At 34.7% G+C, this 22,549-nt stretch overlaps 1 protein-coding gene across 4 annotated transcripts in view; it reads left to right on the top strand.

Annotated features, from left to right (window-relative positions):
- Positions 1 to 22,549, top strand: part of LOC123014708 (serine/threonine-protein phosphatase 4 regulatory subunit 1-like) — a 45,038-nt gene that overhangs the window by 4,948 nt on the left and 17,541 nt on the right. For 2 of the 4 annotated variants that reach the window (XM_044413949.1, XM_044413950.1), the window contains one exon: positions 4,304 to 4,412. In XM_044413949.1, the coding sequence (XP_044269884.1) occupies positions 4,304 to 4,412 (109 nt within the window). Of the gene's footprint in view, positions 1 to 2,511; positions 2,669 to 4,303; positions 4,413 to 19,245; positions 19,474 to 22,549 lie in introns of those variants that run through there. The other 2 variants (XM_044413951.1, XM_044413952.1) reach the window with 2 other exon arrangements.

Genomic DNA, 22,549 nt, shown 5'->3' with positions numbered 1-22,549 from the left:
AGTTTTTTAGATTTTTTGTATTCAAAGACGTAATTGTGCCCTTTTGATGACATAAGCAATGATTTTCGGTTTAACTGCCGTTTATGTAGCCTACCTTCTGAACGAATATTTAGTAACATTAGAAAAGCAACGTCTTTTTCAATGATTTGTATCTCTGGGGTACCAGAAGATAAAATTTTGAAGCAAATTGGTTCTCATTTAGAAAAGAACGGGCAATTTTTGATGTGCTGTTACCAACTTTACCTTTTCAGTAAATCTCTATTTGACAGGGATTTTATGCACGTTTTACGTATTATACTTAAGATTTTGTTATACTTAAGGTTTTTTTGTTCATTTTTTAATTTCGTAGATGTATGTTCTAACGTCTCTTACTAATAAAACGCAAAATTACCTTTCCTAATAAATAAAAAATTAATATTAAAGTTGCATTTCTGAAGAGTTATTTCTGCCTTAGATAAGATGATACATTTTTGTGTGAATATAAATGAGAATTGAGAATAATTTGATGATTCTAAAAACCACTCGAGTAATAATTGTAGAGTCTTTTTGAATCATGCTGCATACATACAATTTTTTTAAGGTAAATATTGTTTTTACAGTCTTGTAAATGTTTAATTAGTTAAAAGTATTATATTTACAAAACCCGAGAAGATAAATTAGTCTTTTTTATAATGAACTTGATTCATTTTTACAGAAATATGTACATTCTTTTTTTGAGGGATGGTGTCTGTATTTTGTACAGAGACGGACAGTGAATTTCGTCCACCCAATTTCCATGACAAACTAAAAGTGTAAATTTGTTTTTACGTTTTTCTAACCTTGTTTCAGAATTTTGATTAACGTTTGTCATGTTGACAGAATGCTCGATACTTTTTACCTATGCTTTATCTTACATTCTTAAAGTACAGTTCGATCAAAAAGTCTATCAAGTAGGCGTACTAGTTGAGGACGTATGTCGCTTGGAAGTTTGTATGTCAGCTAGATATCAAAGAATTATTTTATAAAAATTAAGATATTGATCTAAACAAATTGAATTACTGAAAGAAACATCTTAAAACACCCTAAAATGAGATGTAGTTGGAGTTTATTTATACAAATCGTTCACCACGATTTGTTGTTACAGTTTACAAAAAAAATATTTTGACATTTCTTATTTACCATTGTGACATTTTATCTTCCTCAGACACACGTTTTAAATTTCTAGGCTTGCTTGATGCCTAGATAAACTTTTTGATCGCACTGTATAATACCAATCTATTTTCAGGTTGAAAATCCGCTTCAAAATGAATAATGATTAAATTTGACAATACGTATTTGAATGTCAATTCACGGAAAAAGGGCGGACGAAATTCACTGTTGGCCACTGTACGTATAGGAAAAAAGTTTTAAATGAAGAATAACAAATTCTAAACATTTTTTATTTGCAATCATAAAATAATAATCAAATTATCTTGCATGTGAAAAGTTGGAAAGTATGAGAATTCAACTTCATTTAGCAATTGATATGAAATATCAGGTTCAGGTTGGGAAGTGGTCACTTACTTATCAATTGGAATGTAATTGACAGTTCAGGTTGGGAAATGACCACTTCTCAACCCGAAAACTGCTAAGAAAGTGACCACTTCCCAACCTAGCTGTGATTTCATATTTTCAAAATTTGATAAATTTTTTATTGGCTTTCTGTACTTTAAGGAGGATGATTGTGAGTAAAATAGTCTCGAAAATAGCATACAAACTTTGATGGTCATTGCTTCGCGGTTTAGTCATTAAATTTCGCCTTGGTAATGAAGCATTTCCCAAGCACCACTTCGGTATGTAATCTACTATGTATTATTCTCTTTAAGTAATAATTGGAATCTGTTTTTTTAAACATAAAAAACGTGTAATAATATTATTAATAACAAAAAATTTAATCCAAAAAGTCCAAACTGGGAGAAGACGCTGTATATAAAAATCTATGCCTCTTGAGGATTTACTTGTAACATAATTTTAGTTTGTAAAGCAATATCAGAGACAATTTATCTAAATCACAGTAATAACTTGGTTGTTGTAATGAAATAATAAAAATTGTTCAATTTTGTATTTTTCTGGACTATGACAATATTTTTTTTTATCCTACCAAAATTTTTATCTGACATTTCGGTTGTGTTTACTCGTCGCCATTTTCGTTTACGACCCGTTCATCGAGAATTTCGTTGATACGCTTTATGCAAATCCATTTAAACGCAAACACGCAACGAGGCGGGGGCAAAAATGTAAAATTGTACGTGAATACGGGGGGGCTCAACGATACTCTCCTTTTCCCTTATCCTAGTGTGGACTTTTTCCATGTTGGTGGATTTTAAAGTGTTCACCACGCCCGTACGCACGCTCATATTGATCCGATCAACTCACGGAAGCCGATCGGTGGCGCCCTCACGACGACGTCCGGCGACGCACCGAAACAACGTCTCCACCCGACCGATGATCGTCGTAAGACTCCTTGCTTGGCGGGTGATGTTCGCATGGACGTAACCGGTGATTTTGGTCAACTTTTAGTGCGCTTTTGCGAAAAATTGCAAAATTCGGGCGGTTTTCACGATTTCGGAAGTGTCTTTTGTGATTTTTATTGTCTTGAAGGATTTATAACGGCATCGTCATGAAGTTCACGTGGAAAAGAACCTGTCAGGTCCGCACCCTCTTTTTTTCTCTTATTAATTTGATTTACGTGATGATGATCGATGTGTTCTTTGCAGTAAAATGCTTGTCAGGGTGGATGGATTAGCGCTTGTTTTATACGTTTTTAAATGTTTTTCGGGGGGTTTTTTCGGTAGAAGGTTTTTTTCCGGAACGATTTAGATTTTATCGATTTACGAGAAAAGCCATGCTTTTGAAGCGAATGCATGGTTTCTGTTTTTATTGTTGGTATGTTAATGATGCTTGCTAGAGTTTCGAGGGGCTCGTAATGATGGATCGAGATAAGGTCGAGTTAAATTACTATACGGTTTTTTACTATTTGCAACGAGGGATTAAATTTAAATTTTCTTGGAAAACTTAATTTAGTGAATAGATTTAAATTTCAACTCAAAGTTTGCTTGTATTTACTTTAGGAAGAAAAACTTAAAATATTATGAAGTATAATAATTATTTTGCCATTTGAGAAGGCGTTTCTGGGTCACCAAAATTTTGTAGTTTCTTAAATTATGAAAAAATATTTATTTTTTAGGATTGTAAAACTTATTGCACACTTATTTAGATGTACCATTTATTAAGTATGTCAGTGTTATTCAGTCACATTCTGATAAAATAAAATAAATCCAATGGCATACCGACTTTTTTAGAACTGTTTGTCTTTTTAAAACGTTAAATGCTTTCAATATAATTTGTTTGAAAGCTTGATATGCAGTAACATGCACCATATCTTTTTAAAATAGTATAGGTTATCAAAAAGTTTTTATTTAGAAAATGGTCTTTAGTTATAGAGGAATGAATGCTTTTTTGTATATATTTTCTTAAATAAAATTGAAATTTTATTTTGTAGTAAAAGAACAAGTGCTAATTCAAAGTGTTTGTAGGTAAAGCAAATGTGTGATTGACATTAATACAAATAATATGCGTTTCATTTAATAAATTTGTTGTATTTTATCGAAAATATCTTCACAAATTTAATATTGGTTTTGTTTCTGATATAGAAGTAGTCATATTATAAATACTCTGTATGAAAATTAAGCACTAAATTTCGGAACAACCCAATGAAAAGAAAATTTATACACAGCGTGAATCTAAAGCACCGCACAAAACTCATATTTGTTACAAAATACATATTTTTTAAAAAGGCTTTGAACAGGTCGATTGGATCTTTCCGAACGTTTTAACAAGAATCAATTTTTTCGATGTGGTTTTTTTTTTGTTATTGAGTTCTGAAAAAAAAATTATTTTTTTTTTAATGATAACCCACAACAAATTTTTTTTTTAATAAAGCTAACATCTAAGGATTACAGCTATCTACTACAATTTTTATCAAAAAAAAAAATTCACAGTTGCCTTTTTGACAAAAAAAATCGCATATTTCAAAAACAAAACAAAATTTCATTCACAAAACACGATCTCACTTCTTATAACACTTTAAAAAAGAACCGCTTGAGTCCATACTTTTTATTCACCCTGTAGGTATATTAAAGTTATTATTATTAGAAGTTATATTAAATTTATTACTTTCTTAATTTCAAAAAATATGATCCCAAAAACAGTCGACATTCGAAAACATGATTTTGTTCAGAGTTTTTTCACTCTGATGAGTCTGATGACTTATTTTATTGCTTAGGTGTATTCGAACAAGGAGATTGCTCTACGGGCAGCCCCGGCGATGACGACGTTTTACCACCGCTATCCCGCGTCCAGAAATACGCTCAAGCTGGGAATATCTACGATCGGTAAGTGCTTAAATTATTCTTTTGATCCTTTTTTGTCGTCGTATTGAGTCAAAAGACGGCGGAAATTTTTGGCACGTTGTTTTAATATGTTTACGGCGGAGTTGGCGTTAGATTAGAATTGCCGGCGCCAGGAATAACCAGGACACGTTTGAATTTAGAACGTGGACACACGACGTACTCTTGCAGACGATGACGAAACGTCTGTAGTATTTTATCAGTGTTTTCGTGACATTCGATTTTTCTTTTATTTTAATTACTTGCACCGTAGATTTGTTAACGTCAACCTATTATTAGTGTAACTGTCATTAGTGTGCAATTTTTTTTGCTTTATAATTTGATTATTACGAGACATTAATCGTGCCTTACATTCATGACAGTCTCGTTATTAATTGCTCGGGAGGATAATGAATCTGGTGTCTCGAGTGTCTTATTACTCATACAGGGTGTTTCTGTGTGAAATGCGAAAAATGTCGCTCGTTTTCTCCGAACAATAAAACCTGTCGTCAAGACCCCTCTTGCGATTTGGCGTATGTGTGCGTCGTATGGGATTTAGGGGATGCGATGGCAGCAGGACAACGACCTTTACCCCTTGACCTGAGCGCCGTGCACCCCATCGTCCGACTAGGTCAACCCCTTCTCCTCGAAAGTGCGATGACCGCGCGTCGTCGTTGTCGATTCCTGCTGCTTCTGTCCGAGATTTTCACTCTAAATATACCCTTTCGACGCACCGAAATAGTCGATCGTCGTCACAATTTGCACCATCGCCATCGTCTAGGTTATGCAATGTCTGGACGTTTAGAAAATAATTGAGGACGTGTCGACGAAAGGCTTACGTCTTGAGAGAGATCGGGGTGTATGAAGAAACGCGAACGTTTTCTGCGCAAAATGTTGGCGATTCTTGGGTGGGAGTTACCTGTCCTCGAGCTATGAATCGGACGGCCAATAGTGGATCGGATTAACTATTGGAGTTGTTTAAGGACGACTGGAGGTGCAGGAATTTCTTAATAAGATCATAGTCGGAGAGTGAAGGAGAGAATGGGGAGATTTCATTTTAGTACTACTAGTTAGTTACCGTTTTTGGATTGTGTTGTGAAGTATAACACACCCTAGGTGAAAATATAGCGGCTTTAAATATTACTTGAATGCATCAGACGGGACCTTAGGATGTGTGTAGACGTGCACATCTGCTACAAGCAGGTGTGGTAGAACCTCAACCCCGTACCAACAGCTTGCACGCGATGCAGTTTTACCACAGCAGTTCTTTTTTACCCTTCCTATCTTCTTCGGTCTGCACCCTTCCGGTTTTGTTAGATTCGCTTTTTAAGGGAGGTTTTAGTGCTGACGTTTTTTTTACATGCGAAAAAACTGCATGTATTTTTATATACCTTCAGACATTGACGTCATCGAAATTGCGTCTAAAATATTATACTTTGGTTAGGTAGAGAGGTCAGATCATAAATTATATTATAATAAAATTCTAAAAGAATAGCAGTTTTTTGAAATATGACATGTTTCACCGCCAATTCAAAAATATCCTGAAATTTTGAAACAGTTACACTAGGACAACTTTCTAATTTCGAAAACAAATGCAAATGGAAGGAGCAAACCAGTTGAAATACATATTTAAAAGAAAAAACAAATAGATTTATTGTACATATTTTTTGAACCGTGGTAAAAATGAATTAATCAAAGAAGCAAAATATTTGTTGAAGCACTCTTGAGTTTTTTTTTTTAATGAATACGGTAATTTCTCTATGTAAGAACTAATTTACAAAAATAAATGTTGAACCAGACTATCGTATCGTTCTTTTTGAAAAAAGTTCCAAGAGATTTGTGTCCGATTTCTGAAACAATTTAGCATTAGATAAATTTGATCGGTTCGATAGTTACTAAGGTAGCACTGATTGGTGTTCTATAGCAATTATGAAACCGATAAACCAAAATCTAGTTTTGACATACATAGTTTTAAAAAAGAAATTGCGAAAGACCTTATTTTTGAGGTTTTAGATATTATTTTTTAAAGGCTTCTGTAATCAATTTAAATTAGTCAGTAAATTTTTATGTAGTTTGTTCCAGTGTTAATACTTCTGGATAAAGTGTCTTCTACCACCGAAGTACCAATGTCGATAATCGAAAATTTATGAATTACCCACAATTTTTCTATTTCTTGATAAATTTGAGCTTATTGAAACATTTTGCACTGGTGTTTCCTAGTCGTAATTTTCTTATTTTAACAAGCAGTTTTATCAGAATTAATGACTAAAAAAATAAAATTAAAATTTAAGCAAAATATTAAGACTGTTGTTGACAGTATTCGCTGATTTTAAGGTTCTTCAAGTAAATTTATTTCTGTGTTTCGTTGTACGTCCTGATGGAGTAGGTTCATTGTTCTAAAAAAATCTGTTTTTTTTTTCTTATTTTCTATTACGATTTCTACAATTGTAATTGAAGCCTTAAGAACCAACAATTGATAACAAAATTATCTTAAAGCCCAATTAGCTTCGATCATTACAAAAATTACTCGTTTTCGTTTTTGGTCCGAATTTTATGTTTTTTTTTTCAGTTTGTTTTTACTCTTGTGTAACGAAGGTGTTTAGGTGGTCATCATTACACTGGCACATAACACGGGCGAAAGATTAGATATATGGGAGAGGGTTTCATCGGCAGCTGCTGGCTCGTGCCTTCCATCCAGCAGCTGGCGCGCATCTGGCGCCCCCGCGCGGCCTTCCTGCATTCATCCAAGGTTGATGCATTCTTACTTTTAAATGTTGCCATCCTAATAGATTGAGCGTTAATTGCTTATTATATTACCCATTGTATAAATATCTCTTTTGTTACCTCCGGAATGATCTTTCTTCTTGGTTGAAGATTTTTGTTTCGTTGAAAACAATCGTGGACAAACAACATGTATTTTGGAAGCACTGCTCTGCCAGGTGGTCCGTGTAATCATGTCTGTGTTTCCGGTCACGTGTCTTGTTCCTTCATTTGTTTTCATTATGTCCTAAGTTATCGATAATTGCCTTGTGGCACATGTCGGCCTCAATAATAAATCGATATTTTAATTATTATCGTCTTTGTTTACTACATACTTAGTTTTTGCTCGGTGAAAATATTTCCGAAAAGTCCGGAAAAAATTGAGTTTTTATTAGTCGAACGTCTTGTGGCGGCACGAACGACAGCTGTCTTTGATTTCACGTAGGCAGGTGGTACCTTTTTCTGATGGTTATATGCAGTTCTTTTATTTAATTCAAATCATTGCTTAGTTGGGCAGGTGCTGCATACGTATACATAGGTATAAATGCTCGTCGAAGGAATTTTCTTTCGATCTGTTGGTACGTGCCTCTTTCTTTCTTTTTGGTTTGAATAATGCCCATATCCTTAGCACGCGCAGATGTTGCACATTTTAACACCAAAAATAAACCGAAACCATCTATCCCTCCACTACGAGCAATTTATTTCGTCAAGACGTGCAAGCTGCAAAAATGTTAACATTTTGTTTTTACTAGTTGAAAGGTGAACGTTTTTGTGAATAGGGTGAGAATTTTCCCGGGGGGCGTTGCACTTTTGATTGCGTCTATTTTTGGTCTGTAGGATTGAAAAATGTGTGTTTTACCTCAACTGTTTTTCTAGTCGAGTAGGTAGGTAGGTGCTGGTTTATGTGGGGTCAGTGCTTGCTCGTAATTGGCTGTAAACGTGATAGTGCCTTTAAGGCATGTTGAAAAAAATTGCTTTTGACATAAGGGGAAGGCGGTATTAATTACGATGAGATATAAGGGGGAAAGAACGTAGACAGTAGTTTAAAAAGGATTTTTTTGTTGGTTTTGAAATAGGTGAGAGTATTACGTTAAATTTAACTCAAATGTTCGCAGGGGGGCTCAGTCATAACAAAATTATAAATAGAAAGGCGCTCCCTCCTACGCAATGTACGCATCTGTATCTGTCTGCAGACTTCATTGTCGTGAATTTTGTAGGTGTTTTATTGGGGAATTTTTAAGTTTCTGGTATTTCCAGGTTTTTTTTTCCAAAGTTTTAAAATAAACCTTAGGAATTTGTTAAAATGTGTTGAATTTTAAGAATCTTTTTTTTTATTCGAATCTCAATCTATACATAATGCGAGGCGCGATTTTTTTTATTTTGACCAAAATATGAAAAATTCAAGCATTCGTGTGTATGATTAGTTGGCAAAAATTATTGTCTGTTGATTAGATACTTTGCAATTAACTGCCGTTATGATGTGGTAATTAAATTACCTGTCAGAGTTTCTACTATCGAAATTTAATGAGCTCGGAATACATATAAAAGTGACTGCAATGCGGTATGCATATGTACAAGTGTTTTACATACAATGAACGACCATTCAAATTATGATATTTTAATTAGGACAAAAAATTCATCTAACGATATTTAATTTTTTTGGATGAGTGTTTTTAGAATATACAATATTTTTTACCTTCAACTTTCACATAATATCAGATGCCATTTAAAGTATAGAGACGAGTAATGAGTTAAATTAATGACACAAAAATGTATCTCCATCGAAGACAACTGTTTTCAGTTGTTTTTTGGAATTTAAGCGAGGAAGATGAATCTTTGTAATTGAACTCCACACGGATCGTATTTCTACAAAAGCCATTCTCAAAAACATCGATTTTGTGAAGCAAATAATGAAAGAACACCGCCGAATCACTTATACCTTCAAATAGAAAATATTCTGAATATTAGATCATCCATGATTACCTTCGATTAAGGAAGCGTTGTTCTCAATTAGGTGTGCCAAGTGCAAAATTAGAATTCGCAGAACAAGGATTTGAAAAAAGCAGGACATTTTTTTTATTTTAAAACACTACAAAAAAACTAAAACTAATTCATGTTATTTAAAATACAAAAAACGGAATCTCTAAATTATAGCTTTAGTTATCTATTAAACAACAAATATTTTTTTTGAAAACGCCAAAAATACAAGAATTATTGCTACGGCGCATCACACAAGTTTCGCAGAAAAGTTGCACACAAGAAATGCCTTCTGAGAATATTGTCCTGTAACGATATTGCTGATTCGTAAAATATAAGACATTTAACGTCCTGCGAAATCTGGGACGGTTGGCAACCCTATCCCAATGAGTGCTACTTTCATGGACTAAGAATCAGAAACAGGCGCGGGTGTGGACTGATGCCAATTTATCAAGATCAAGAATATCGACGGCAACGATAATAAAAATGTATGTTTCGACTCCGTCTAGTTTTTGTGTATCTAAGAAATTTTCTTAATTCTCCCGCGGTCGTTATGGCCCTTAACAGCACGGGGCACGATCAATGTTTTTCTTACTATTAAATTACCATATTTAATTTTAAAATTCTGAAGTTGTCTACATGTGAAGGTTTAGCTATTTAACCTGTTAACAAGTTAGACGTTAAAGCAAAAGTCAGGCTGTTAAAACCTCCTAACAGTCCTATGTTCCTGTGATGATACTAGGGTGACATTGACAGCTTAACGATTCTTGAATGTTATTTGTACTATAACAGCATGACACGACGAAAAGCCATTTACATCTAGTTGGGAGAATGCCTATGCGTGAAAGTGTTTATAAAGTACAAAATATTTCTGTAACAACAATTTATTGGACTATAAAGGAATGCGAGGAGAGTATATCCTGTGTTAATTTGCTCAAATGTGGTGGACTCAAAATTTTGAGGGAACAAAGACTGATTGAAGCTGTTAAAAAAAAAGTTGGTATTTCATATCAAAAATTAGTTAGAAGATTCGCTGTTTTAAAGACCACTTATATTCAAAGATGTCTCTCCAAAGTCGATGAATTTTTAAATACACATCAATGCCAATGTTGATGTAATGTTTTAACTTGATTTGCCTTCATGCCACTAGGGTAAAGAAGTTACAAACTGCCAAAATGATATAAATTTTGTACCTAAAATAGACAACTGAACAGTTTGGGTCCATTTTGAATAGAAAAATGTTCGATGAGAGATGGGAAACCAGAAATTAGGAACAATTGCCATGTCCAATTTTTTAAAGCTTAGATAGAGAAATCAATCCTGCTCTTGTCCAGAGGAGAATCAGAAGAAAGCTGAGGGTTATGGAAAATAATGGTCTACTCTCAGTAATTTGATTATGGATTATTTATTGTGGTTTATATTATCAATTGTTAATATAGTAAAAAAAAATAAAGAGTTTTGAAAAAGCTCTGAATATATAAAAAAAAAAAAACTTAGGACCACACGTTAGTATTTTATAGAGTAAAATTCCAATGGACAGAAAATCAACTTCGAGTTAGTACGCTTTTTAAAACATTAGCAGGTACATAAATTGTTGTATTTCGTTTGCCTTCACTTTGCAATATCAAATCTCATCAAATAATTTTTTTTTATTAATTTTTTCATGAAACCTCAAGCTGTTACCAGAATTCATAATTATTATCATGTTCAAAGTTGTAAAACTTTGTACAGGTTTTGGTGTCTGTGGTTCCACTGTACACTTGTGGCGTTTTTTGTACCGGAAAGTTTTGTTTACGTATTATTGTATCAAACGTAGTACGGCAATGTAGTAGTAATTCGCCGTTAAAACTCATGTTGTGATGCATTCGCATCCGGTGACGGTCATTGGCTGGGTGTTCATCGTTCGTCTACTCCAAGAGACGAGTAAAGCCCTCCGTATCCATTTCATGGCGCCCTATTTTAAACGAGGCGTTTTGAATCGACTAATTTCCAAGAAATTTCAAAAAAAGTTGGCAACAAAAAAGAGCCGCAGACGTGCCCATCGTTAACATCATCACGGTTTTTTTTCTTCTTTTTCGCATCTCTTGCCATGAAAGAAGAAACGAAGGCAAAACACTTTGTGCAACAATGGCGTGGCGGCGGGAAAGCAAGGCAGCATCGACGACGATAGTATTTCGTAGTAACTGCGCAGTAGTCTGTAGATAGGATGATGGTGTGTTGCGGGTGTCGTGCGGCACGGTGCGGGGTTCAAGAATGCGGCCGCTGAGGCCATGCCGATGCCGATACCGCGGCAATGACCAAGGAGTGTCTGTCCGCCGCTGCAGCGGGATATGCATACATGTATGCACCAGTCCGGTCCTTCCAGGAATTCTCTCTTCTTATATACTTTTACCTCCTCCAGCAGGCGGGCAGCGCAGCGGCTTAAAGTCCGTAAGCGGTGCGCTGTGTTGTTGATGGTCGTTGGAACCACCGCACCACCACCATCACTACGACCACCACGAACGAGATAATTCGCTCGAGGCCTTGACCAGAAGGCTGGTTTGCTCATACGTGACGATTGAGACGTAGTAACTCGAGGAATTACTACCAGAAAAGGAAAGAAAATGGGTTTTTAGACGATTTTTTTTATGGAAATGACGATTTTCCCCACCTTCCATGTATGAATCAAAACGATATTCACATGATAAATTTTAAAAAAATATTCGCAAACATTATAAAACTGACACTTTTGTTCGAGATGACATATCGCATCTGTAGCGTAATATTGATAGAAGTGGGTAATGCGAAGTGATCCAGAAACAGATTTGAAAGTATTTTGTTAATAATTTGAAACACTGCAACCGGATACGGTTTTGCTTGACAAATATATGATGAAATTGTTGTTAATCAAAAGCGTACTCCAATGGTAATCTTTAAAAATTAGAGTCACGATTGCCAACAGATTCATTCATTGTGGATCACTTTGTATAAAGAGTTTCTTCCATCTGGTGCCCAGTTACTGAAATTTAAACCTCCAGTTTAATTTCTGTGTAAAAGAAAAATATGTTCAACAGTTTGACTCTACTGACCAATTTCGTACACCTAAAACAAATAAAAGTGACAAAATGGTGTTTGGAATGGCATATATAATATAATAATATAATATAATACATGTCGTGCCACACCAGCCATCGCCACTGCTGTCACTTTTCACGACGTTTTTTCTGTATAAAAGAATAGATCTTCTTGAAATTCTAAAAATGCAACATTTTGATTGGTTAAATTGCAAAAATTTCCATAGAAACCTACTAACTAGAGGTTAACTAACGATTGAAAAACCGGCCCTAACTGGGCAAAGGAATGTTTTTTAAATTTTTGTGAATAAGCTAATTTAACACGAAATTTACGCCATTATTCCACTGGAAGTGCGATATTTTAATTACAAAAGTATAACTTTTAGTAAGTACTTAAGTAAATCTAGACATAAAAGTGACACTTTTTTACATTTGCGAGTAACATATGTATTACTTGTGTCATAACTATCGCCACCCTGGCGACGTCGCAACTGCGTTTTTTGAGGTGAAATGGATCTGAACCATTTGATTTCTGTGTAAAAGAAGAATCTGTGTCACAACTGAACCCTACTGACAAATTTTGAGCTAAGAAGATCCATTCTTTTATACAGAAAAAACATCGTGAAAAGTGACGACTGGTGGCACGACATGTATTATACGTTGTGCCATTTCAAACACCATTCTGTCACTTTTATTTGTTTTATCTGTATGAAATTGGTCAGTAGTCAAATTTTTGCACAGATTTTTCTTTTACACAGAAATTAAATGTTTGTGACCTACAGTCATATAGTCACAAAAGTCTTCATACGGGCAGTGATTTCAGCAATTTTGTGACAAGTTTTTTTTGAGATGATGGCATATTCGTATTTTTAAATGTCTTAGTAATAAATAACACCAAAATTTCGCACTGTATGAACACTTTTGTGACTGACTGTATTTCACCTTAGTAAACTTAGTTTCGACGTTGCCAGTGTGGCAATTGAAATGGCACGAGGTGTATGTAGTATGCATTTACAATTTACAAATCATATTCTATTGCCTCACTAACGTCGCAATTATTTTTTTAAGGTGAAATAGGTCACAAATATGTATTTGATTTCTGTCTAGAAGAAGACAACTGCATCCCTACTGACTAATGTAGAGCCAAACTTTCATACCGAGAAAACATTGTGAAAAGTGATATAATGCGATAGAAGTTTTTAAAAGAGGTATCTACAGATTTACGAACATTTTTTTTCGGAAGGCAAAATCCAAATCATTTAGTGACATTTTTATCAGAATAACTTAAAAGCGGAACTGCCAACTCTTAAAAGTACAACGAATGAATTTGCTAGTTAGTGGTAACAAAGTTGAGGCTGTTTGACATTTTCGTTAAAAAACAACACTTGTTTTAGAATATCAAATTCATATTTCTCATCATTTCGCATATTTTTTAAGTTCTCTCATAAGAGGGATAAATTATGAGTAGTTGCCAATAATTTACTACTTAAAAATTATAGTAAACCATGCTAACTATTAATAAAATACTTATTTTCAAATTAAGTAGGTATGCGAAACAACTGTTTTTTTTTTAACTCAAAAATATTTGTGTTTTTTTTTTGATGCCGAAGATCTAGACAAAAAGGCATTGTTTAAAACAGTTTCGCACACATCAATTATAAAAAACGTTTTTTTTACAAAATGAAAAAGAAAATTACTTACTGCCACTGTGTGAAATTAGTACTTCACACACTGTTCACGAATTTCGCCCCTTAATAAGAAACTGACTAATTTCGAACTTCACAGAATATCACTGTGTGAAGTTCACCTTTTTTCAAGATTGTAAAAAAAATATTTTTGGTTATTAAGAGCGGTCTTCTTTGACACATCTGCAGCCACTTAAAAATGCTTACGTTTTTACGACACAACTACTTGTACCTAATAAATGAACATGAAAACAAAAACACTTATTAAAGAACCAATCGTGTATTGCTACCACTTTAATAACAAATAATTCAAAATTGTCGAGTAGAAAAAACAAACAATCCGGTCGACCAAATCAAACCACCAAGCTCTTAAGCAAGATGAGGCATCCGCGTTTTCCTACGACGTAGTAGAAGAAGGCGAGTTGGTTCTTTTTCACAAGAAGCGCAAGCCATCAGCAAAGCAGAGACCATTGTCGATGTTAGCGCCTCCGGTTGTTGTCGTTTTCGCTCAAGAAGTTGGGGATAAACGGGTCGCGGGGTACGACACGGCGTGGGGCGAAGGCGAACACCGTGGGAAAGCATCACACCACACAACCTGATGATTTGTGTGTCGGCCTGCAGCTTACAAATTCCATTTGTTCGACGCGGTCGGTCGCTATCCTTTTTCATAACAGACCATAGACCGAAAAACCATAGCAAGAGGGAGTTTTTTTTTCGTATCCGAACGGAGACGTACCCTATGACGGCGGGGACGCACCCACCTACAACTTTACTCTATATACAGTCTACACCATTTCAAATTTGTTTTGACGGAAGACGCACGATCAAATCAAAGAGTGTGTTAAGTGACGAAAGACGAAGAATTTTCGCTCATAAAAACTACATGAAAAGAAATTACACTGATTATAATGGCGTTATTATATAAATAATTCATCTTTTGATTCGTAAAAATTTCTACTGAGTTTTTCTTGCACAAATTGCAGACCACCTACGGTGCTAAATTATACGGAAAACCTCTTTTGCCACCTACTTTGCTAAATGACATCGTTTACTTTGCGAAATACAATAATTTTCACAGTTCACTATTGCAGAATAAATTGTAGGTGTTTGGGTGAAGTAGTTTTGAATTTTGATGCAGCTTCTAGTATTGTATTTATAGTTTTTGAAACCTTTTTTATAAACTGAATTAAAAATTGAGAACAATTAGATATTAGACATGTTATGTGGCATCCTTTTTAACTTTTGAAATTCATCTTGCTTAAATAGGATGTAGTTGTTTTTTGTTTGAATTAATCAATTTTTAACAATTACAAATTGTTAATTAATTTTAATTTTGTTGCTTTTTAACTTTTACCTTATTTATTATTAGTGTGTTATAAATTACGTAGCTGTACGGTTCTAATTAATCGTTGATTAATTTTAATTAAAGAAAAATAACTGTCTTAGAAATTATTATAATTACCAAGTACACACATTTATGGACGAATAACTAATTTGAAATTAATCAAGTCATTATTACTTTTCATTTATTGACAAAATAAAATCCGTATTATTCTATTCAGGTCATTAACTTCAAACATAAAGAAGAAATTTCCTCCGATTATTATTATTTATTGGCATATGAATTGATTTTGTAAAATTACAACAAAATTAAATTTGATACATTATTTCTCAATTCGTTAGTAAACAAAATAGACTATTTATATATCGAATTTTTTATCAAAAATTAAACAAACAAGAAGAGAACATTTAATCGATTATAATTTAGTATCCGGTATATGGCGAGTACTTCCGATTTGTTGACATCGGTAAATTAGAATGGGCCCATTAGTTCATTAACCACGCACTAAGTGTAACATTCCATCGGTTGGTATCTCCTTGAACCAGCGTCCTTGTGGTCGGTGCATTCGCGGGGTCGCCGGACATTCTTTCCATTGAGGAATGCCCCTCAGGCTTCTTGATGGACACAAACATTCTGCCCGCACTCCTCACCCTCTTCTCTTGAACTGTTTTCAAGCTCGCGTTCAGCTACTCGTACTCTCTCTGAACAGGATTTTGCACACTTTATAAACACACACACACACACATGGATCGAAGAAATTTTTTACATTTTTTTTCACCGAATAGCATACAAGTGGACATTTGAACGTTGTTTAGGGAATTTTGGGGACATGTTTGCTCATTTCTTCAATGTTATTATGAGATTCAAAACAAATTTCAATTGCAATGGAACACCCTGTGAGAAGTTCGAAGGAAAGTTGTTTTTATTTGAAGTGTTCACGATGACACGTAGATCTGAATAAAACGACAGGATTTATGAATGAACATTGTATTCAAAATGTTATCAAGGTTAAGTGATAGGAAGTTACAAGTAAACGCCAACACTGACGAAACATGATTGTGTTTTCATAAGATTCATTTTTTATTGGGGGCGTACTATCCTCTGATATTGAGTACTTGTTTACTTAAAAATACTATCACGAGTTGTTTTTTAAATAATTAAGGATCAGAAGAATAATAAAAGTTGCTTTATTTGTTTAATTATTATTGTATTTTTCTTGTGGTAAACTTGTTCCACATACAACATTCTTCGATTCCTAATCGTAGGGCGGTAACCAAATGAGCGTAATGCATGCCTTCTGAATATATACAGGGTGAGGTGTTTTTCGTAGATTTGAGTTTGCATCAACAATCATCTGTGTCGGTAAATTCATGAATGAGGTAGTAGAGGAATAGCGCGATTTTTATTGAATGAAAGCGTTGTTGAGCAACATCATTTTATCTGACCCAACGCATATGGGTCATTCCACGTCAAAGTGACGCATTACTAATTATCTACGCTAGATTCATTGAACGAAATTTCATCAGTTTTGTAAATGTTTTGTTGATTGAAATGGATCGAACGGCTTGTATTCGAAACTTTGAAAGGATATTCTCAGTATAATATCAATTAGATTAATTAACGGGTCCCCTGTCACCAACACCGACGAATGAACGCCAAGAGCGGTAATGGCGAGTGCATCGGTGGCATTGACCCAGGGGCCGCCCAAGTTGAATGCGTTCAAAGTTGTCTGTTATATAACGGGGTTCTTATTGTACACAAGCGACGACGCCGTACGCCAGAAGGCGGCGCTACAGACCTTGAACCCCCTTGACTCCTTATCGATTTTCAAACCTTAAATCTTGAGGACCCTAGTATCATCATCGGTAGTGTGTCTCGTCCTCAGCACGAAACGAACGAGAGCCATCGACGTGAAGGGATGATGAAAAAGTGTACTAGAGATATAAAAGAGAGAAAAATCCAAAGATCGAGTTGTGAAACTAAATTCCGAACATCCTGTATTAACTCGCCGACTCAAGGAATGTGCCAGCATTTCAACCTGCCGATGAGAGTGGTTCGGTGTTTGGACCTCTTTTCTGAGAATTGGGTCTACGACTTATACAGGGCGAGGCAACGACAATCATACACTTTCAAGGAGTTTTTTTCCAACAAAATTGTGAATATTTCAAGTTTAAGAGGAGCCTGATAGCGCTTCCGTTTTTTGGGGGATAAATATGCCGATTTAGGCTAGTTTTTGGAAAAACTATCAAATGATATTATACAGGTAACTGATCAACAAATCTTGAGGTTAAAACTATAGGAAAATAAATTGGTACTTAGCACAGCACCTACTTTTCCAAGATGTGACAAATGTCAATAAATGACATGTGACTTAAATGGTAAATACCCATTTATCAACAACAAATTACCACTTCGGATTTGAACTTTTAGAAAAATTATACGTTTTTCATGTTGTTTGTAACTAGAATATTCAGAAGTAATTTTGAATGCCTAAGGTTGGTTACCCGTTGTTATTGTTGACGTATTATGTCAACTATCAACTGAGTTATCCATACAAGGTGACTTAACCTAAATTTGACAATAATTGCGATATCTTTTGTTCCTCTTCTTTTTTTTACGGGATCGCCTATATCCTGCCGGGAATATAGGCGGTTAGGAGCGTGTCCAGGAGCATCTTCCTTAGAAACGCAGGTAAAAAGAAGAGATGCCATGGGTCGGACCCATGTCTCTTCTCTAGTTAAAGCGTTTTCTCAAACACTCATCACTTTCAGAAAGTACAGATAGAGGGGACCAATTTTAAACAAAGGGGTTGGTAGGGAAAAACAAAAACTCTTCATGTTCTGGGGCACCAGATATCTTTTTTTTTTTGTCACCAGAAACCAACCTAACCAAATTTATGGCAACGAATATCCCCCTAAATCGTAAGCACTAATTTCTTGTTAATACGACAGTAAGTAATCAATAAATAAAAATAACTCGCGTTTTGTTTTCACCACAATTTCTTTTTTAATTTAATTGCGCTGTCTTTGTCGCAGAAGTGGAACAAATCGAATTTGTTTATATATATAAAATAAAAAAAATAAAAACTTCTATCTATAAAAATTTCGAAGTTATGTTGGTTTAAATTCTGCACTTTGACCTTATTTTTTTTTATTGGCAAACTAATTTTACATGTTTAGGCATTAGAAGAGGAAACAAAGAAGTTGTATCCTGAACTATTTAACATTATTTGTGGTTTTATTGGCAAAGTTTTTGCACCTTGACTTGAATGTAAATATACATAAGGACAAATGTCAAATTTAGAGTTTTTTAAAATAGTTATTTCATATTCCTGGTATCTTATCTCATGTAGCATTTTTGTCTGGGACGCGAGTTTTGAAACAGATTTATGTGTATCCCATAATTTGGGGGAAACTTTCTGTTTTTTTTTTTTTAACATGAAAATCTCTTGGGGGTTCTAATTTTGCTCGATGCATTAGGTATACTTAATTAGAAAAATATATTGTCGCAAATTTTCAAACACACTTTTGTACTTCTTACGCAGTCTCGAATGTTTTTGGACAGTTGAGTGAATTTCCACGATATTTCTCAAACGACAAGTTTATTGACTCACCCTGTATACCTGCCCACACAGACCAATAATTTTCCAAGTATCTACAGTGACGTAATTTGTGTGTGGCGCCTTTTGACGTCACGTATACAAACTCCGCGCACTCATTGATCGCAACGAAAACGAATGTATTATTTTTAATAATAAAAAATATGGAGCGTCTCTTCTCATTTCGTTATCGATTAACAAAATCCGGCCTTTGCGTACGACCGCCCAGATTTTTTTGGAACATATTGTTTCATCATAGGAGCTTTAAAATCATAGTCTACTAGATTCCTCGTATCCAACTTCCGGAGCGGGCGAGTCCAAAATAAATGCCGGGGTGGCACCGGCCCCTACCACACCAAAGAAGACGACTACTGCGCCATCTCAGCAAGTCCCGCCGTTTCCTTCAGTCGTTTTCGAACGCGTTTGGGTAGGGAACGCGCGTCGTTTATTTACGCATTTGAACGTCGATTAAATTTCGAATTCAATCGATTCGAAGTCGCGAAAAAAATGCTGATTGATTCAGTGTTGGTAAAAAAATATGTGCGTGTTGTTGGCGTTGCTACAGGATGTAGTGTCTCAAAACACGTGTACACGACACATGATTCTGACAGGATGCTCTATCACAGGAAACTATTCGTTAGCCTTGATCGAGGTAAGATCCGACGACTCTAAACGCGCGTATAGTTGGAATGTTATACGCGCGGCGTATATTCCGTTATAAACGACGGCGCAAAACAAAACACAAGCTTTCCGTTTTCTTTTATTTCTCTTGGAAGAGTTTTAATTGCGCATAACTGAGATGTTTGTAATGTTTTGGTTTCGGACGCACATTGTCATGATGTTGCAATAATTAGGCGGCTATGACGGCGCGCACAACCTACTATGATGACGCACCACACACTCACACCGAGTTCTTCATTCATGAAAGTCGCGCCGGAGTCGGTGCACACTCGCGCAGACTTTACACGATGATGTATTTTTATTTACCATTTGGGACACGACAAAGAGAAACGAGCTTTTGTTTTAGTCGGTGGTTCGGGGAAATACTATTTTTTCTTTCTTGGGGCAAGAAGGTCGTCCATGTTTGATTTCTGCGTACCGTGACGACCTCGTTTCCGTGGTCGGCCTTGATGGTACCGTACGTCTTCCGTCTTGTTTCTCATTCATAGACAAGTGCGATTATAATTGCGTATCGACTGTTGTAGTTATGTTTGGGATGTTGTTGGTTTGCTGGAATCGGGGATTTAGAGATGGTGGATGCGCGTGATTTCAGGGTGGTTCAGAGTGAAACCGGATGTTATGGTCGTGGATATTTTTTTTTAATTCCAGTATGCATAAAAACGAACGTAAAACGAAGTAACTAGTTCGCACGACTTGTAAGTAAGTCATGGGTCAACGAACCGAGAAATTCCAAGAATTTCAATGGGATTCTCATGGATGGATTCAATGGCGTGGATGGGTTTTTTAAAATTTCAGGATTTTGTGGTCGAAAAATGACACGTTAAATGGGTGGTAGTTTAGCCAGAGAAGTGTGATTGGAGAAAATCGCATTGGTAGTTTTTTTTTAATTAATACATAATAATTAATAATTCTCAATATAGACAGGCAGACCTAAATAAGATTCATCTTATACATTACATATTATTTAACACAAGATGTTACAAGAATTCGATAAAGTCGGATTATTTGTCCTCTAAATGTTTGGAGACAATTTTGTACAATTTCTTTTATCTACTCGCATCTGAGAACTTTTAGTCAAAAAGCTGCTTATACAGGGTGCGCCAGAACTCGCGCCCCAGAGAAAAATGCCATATAAGGTAAGATACCAAGAACATGGAAAAAATGTTAAAAAAAATTATCTATAAAAATTTCGAAGTTATGAGGGCTTAAAGTTTGCACTTTGACTCTATTTATTTCTGTTGGAAAAATAATTTTCCAAGTTTTTTTGCTATAGGCTAGTAAAAGAGAAAACAAGGAAGCTGTATCATAAATTGTAACTCTGTTCAATGTTATTTGTGGCTTTTATTGGTAAAATTTTTGTCCCTTTACTAAATAATTGTAAAAAAAACATATACAGTACATCAGTATCATTAAATATATATAAAAAAAATGTCAAATGTCAAAAAATAAATCTCAAAATTTTTTGACAGGTAGAATTTTTTAAACATTTTTTTCAGGTTCCTGGTATCTTACCTTACTTGAAAATTTTCTCTGGTGCGCGAGTTCTGCCGCACCCTGTATAACTACCTCCACATTGCATGAATATTAAAATACCTACATTAATACATCTTTCATAATTTTATTTTTACATTACTCACAGTGGGTAAACTACAAGAAAACTCACATTGCTGTTAGCAATGGGATTTTTAATTTACTACTACAATGGGTAAACATTTGTTTTGCTTTTTTAAAATCTGTATCATGAAACTGTAGAAAGTGGGAGAAAGGAATTTATGCACATTTTTTGTGAAGTTAAAAAAGTTGATACAGATTTGGAATCATCGAAAAAAAATTGTAATTTAGAGGACAAAATTTTTAATTTCTCGGACCTCAGAGTAGAAAATATTTATCTATAGATTATAATGTAAGTAATCGAAAATTTGGAATTGGATCATAATTAAAACTGGCTTGTGCTTGGTTCGAATTTTTACAAGGGTAAACCGCGACTCCGGCATGTTGTTTGTGTATTACTGAACGAACGAGAGGTTGTTGACTGGTCGTGTTGTGATTCTGTCTGAGGCCTGCATTCTTTCAGCAGGTCATACAATCATGTCTCATACTTTAGTGGTAAACCGTTCGGCGAGGCTTTTACAATAATGCTTACATTTTTTCTCGAATGGTAAATTTGTCATCGTGTATACAATTCCACTACTGTATCACATTATGTAAAATTACACCGTAATGATATCGTTATTTTTCTGAGACTAAACAATAAATTTTTCCTTGTTTTACCCTTTTTTATATGTCGACTGGTTTTTTTTAAGGTAAAATTGTGGTTTGGAGTTGAGTTGTGCCGAGTTTGGCATTTATTTGGGCGCAGATGTCACTTTGTAAAGAAATTACGCATACACGTAAGAATGCTAGTAATGCGTCAGTACAGTTTTGGGTGGGTATTTAATGTTTTCAAATGTTGGAAGAACAATTCTAGTGTTAATTCTTTGGCTATATTTAAGATAAAACGTTAAATAAATAAATTTCTTCATCGCTTCATGTTATGAAAGTTGATATGATTTATTTCTATTTGCAATATTATGTTTCAACACTTTGTTATGGACATTGTTTGTGATGTAAAAAATATGTTAAGAACAGATCGGGTTTAATAAAAAAACAAATATTTTAGGTACTATTTATTTATTTGATCATTAGGTATTGTTGATACTATTATTATCTAGGTCTGGCACATGACGTGTGAATAATAAGAAACAACTAAACTTGTTATAGTGTAGGAGAGTTACAAGTAGTGTTCTAATCTATTATTACCGTTATTAAACAAAACACTACTTAACCTCCCAACTCGGAAAGTAAGAGATACCTACATTATGAAGTAAATTTCAAAATGAAGTAGGTATTAGAAATGTTTAGTTCTCTTTGAATTGAATATTTTGCGAGTTCTGTTAATGATTTTTTTAGTCAGTCATCTGAAAAATTGCTATTTTTATTTAAAAAATTGTTAGTGAACAGAAATTCATTCATGATTCGTCTAGTTATATCATTTTCTAGGCACGGTT

Source organism: Tribolium madens, unplaced genomic scaffold (genome assembly GCF_015345945.1).
Source record: "Tribolium madens isolate multiple individuals breed KSU strain unplaced genomic scaffold, Tmad_KSU_1.1 Scaffold_97;HRSCAF=244;Tcas5.2_LG3a, whole genome shotgun sequence".
In the NCBI taxonomy this organism is placed as follows: Eukaryota; Metazoa; Arthropoda; class Insecta; order Coleoptera; family Tenebrionidae; genus Tribolium; species Tribolium madens.
The sequence above is the reverse complement of the archived record's forward strand: the minus strand, read 5'-3'. Positions and strand labels throughout refer to the sequence as shown.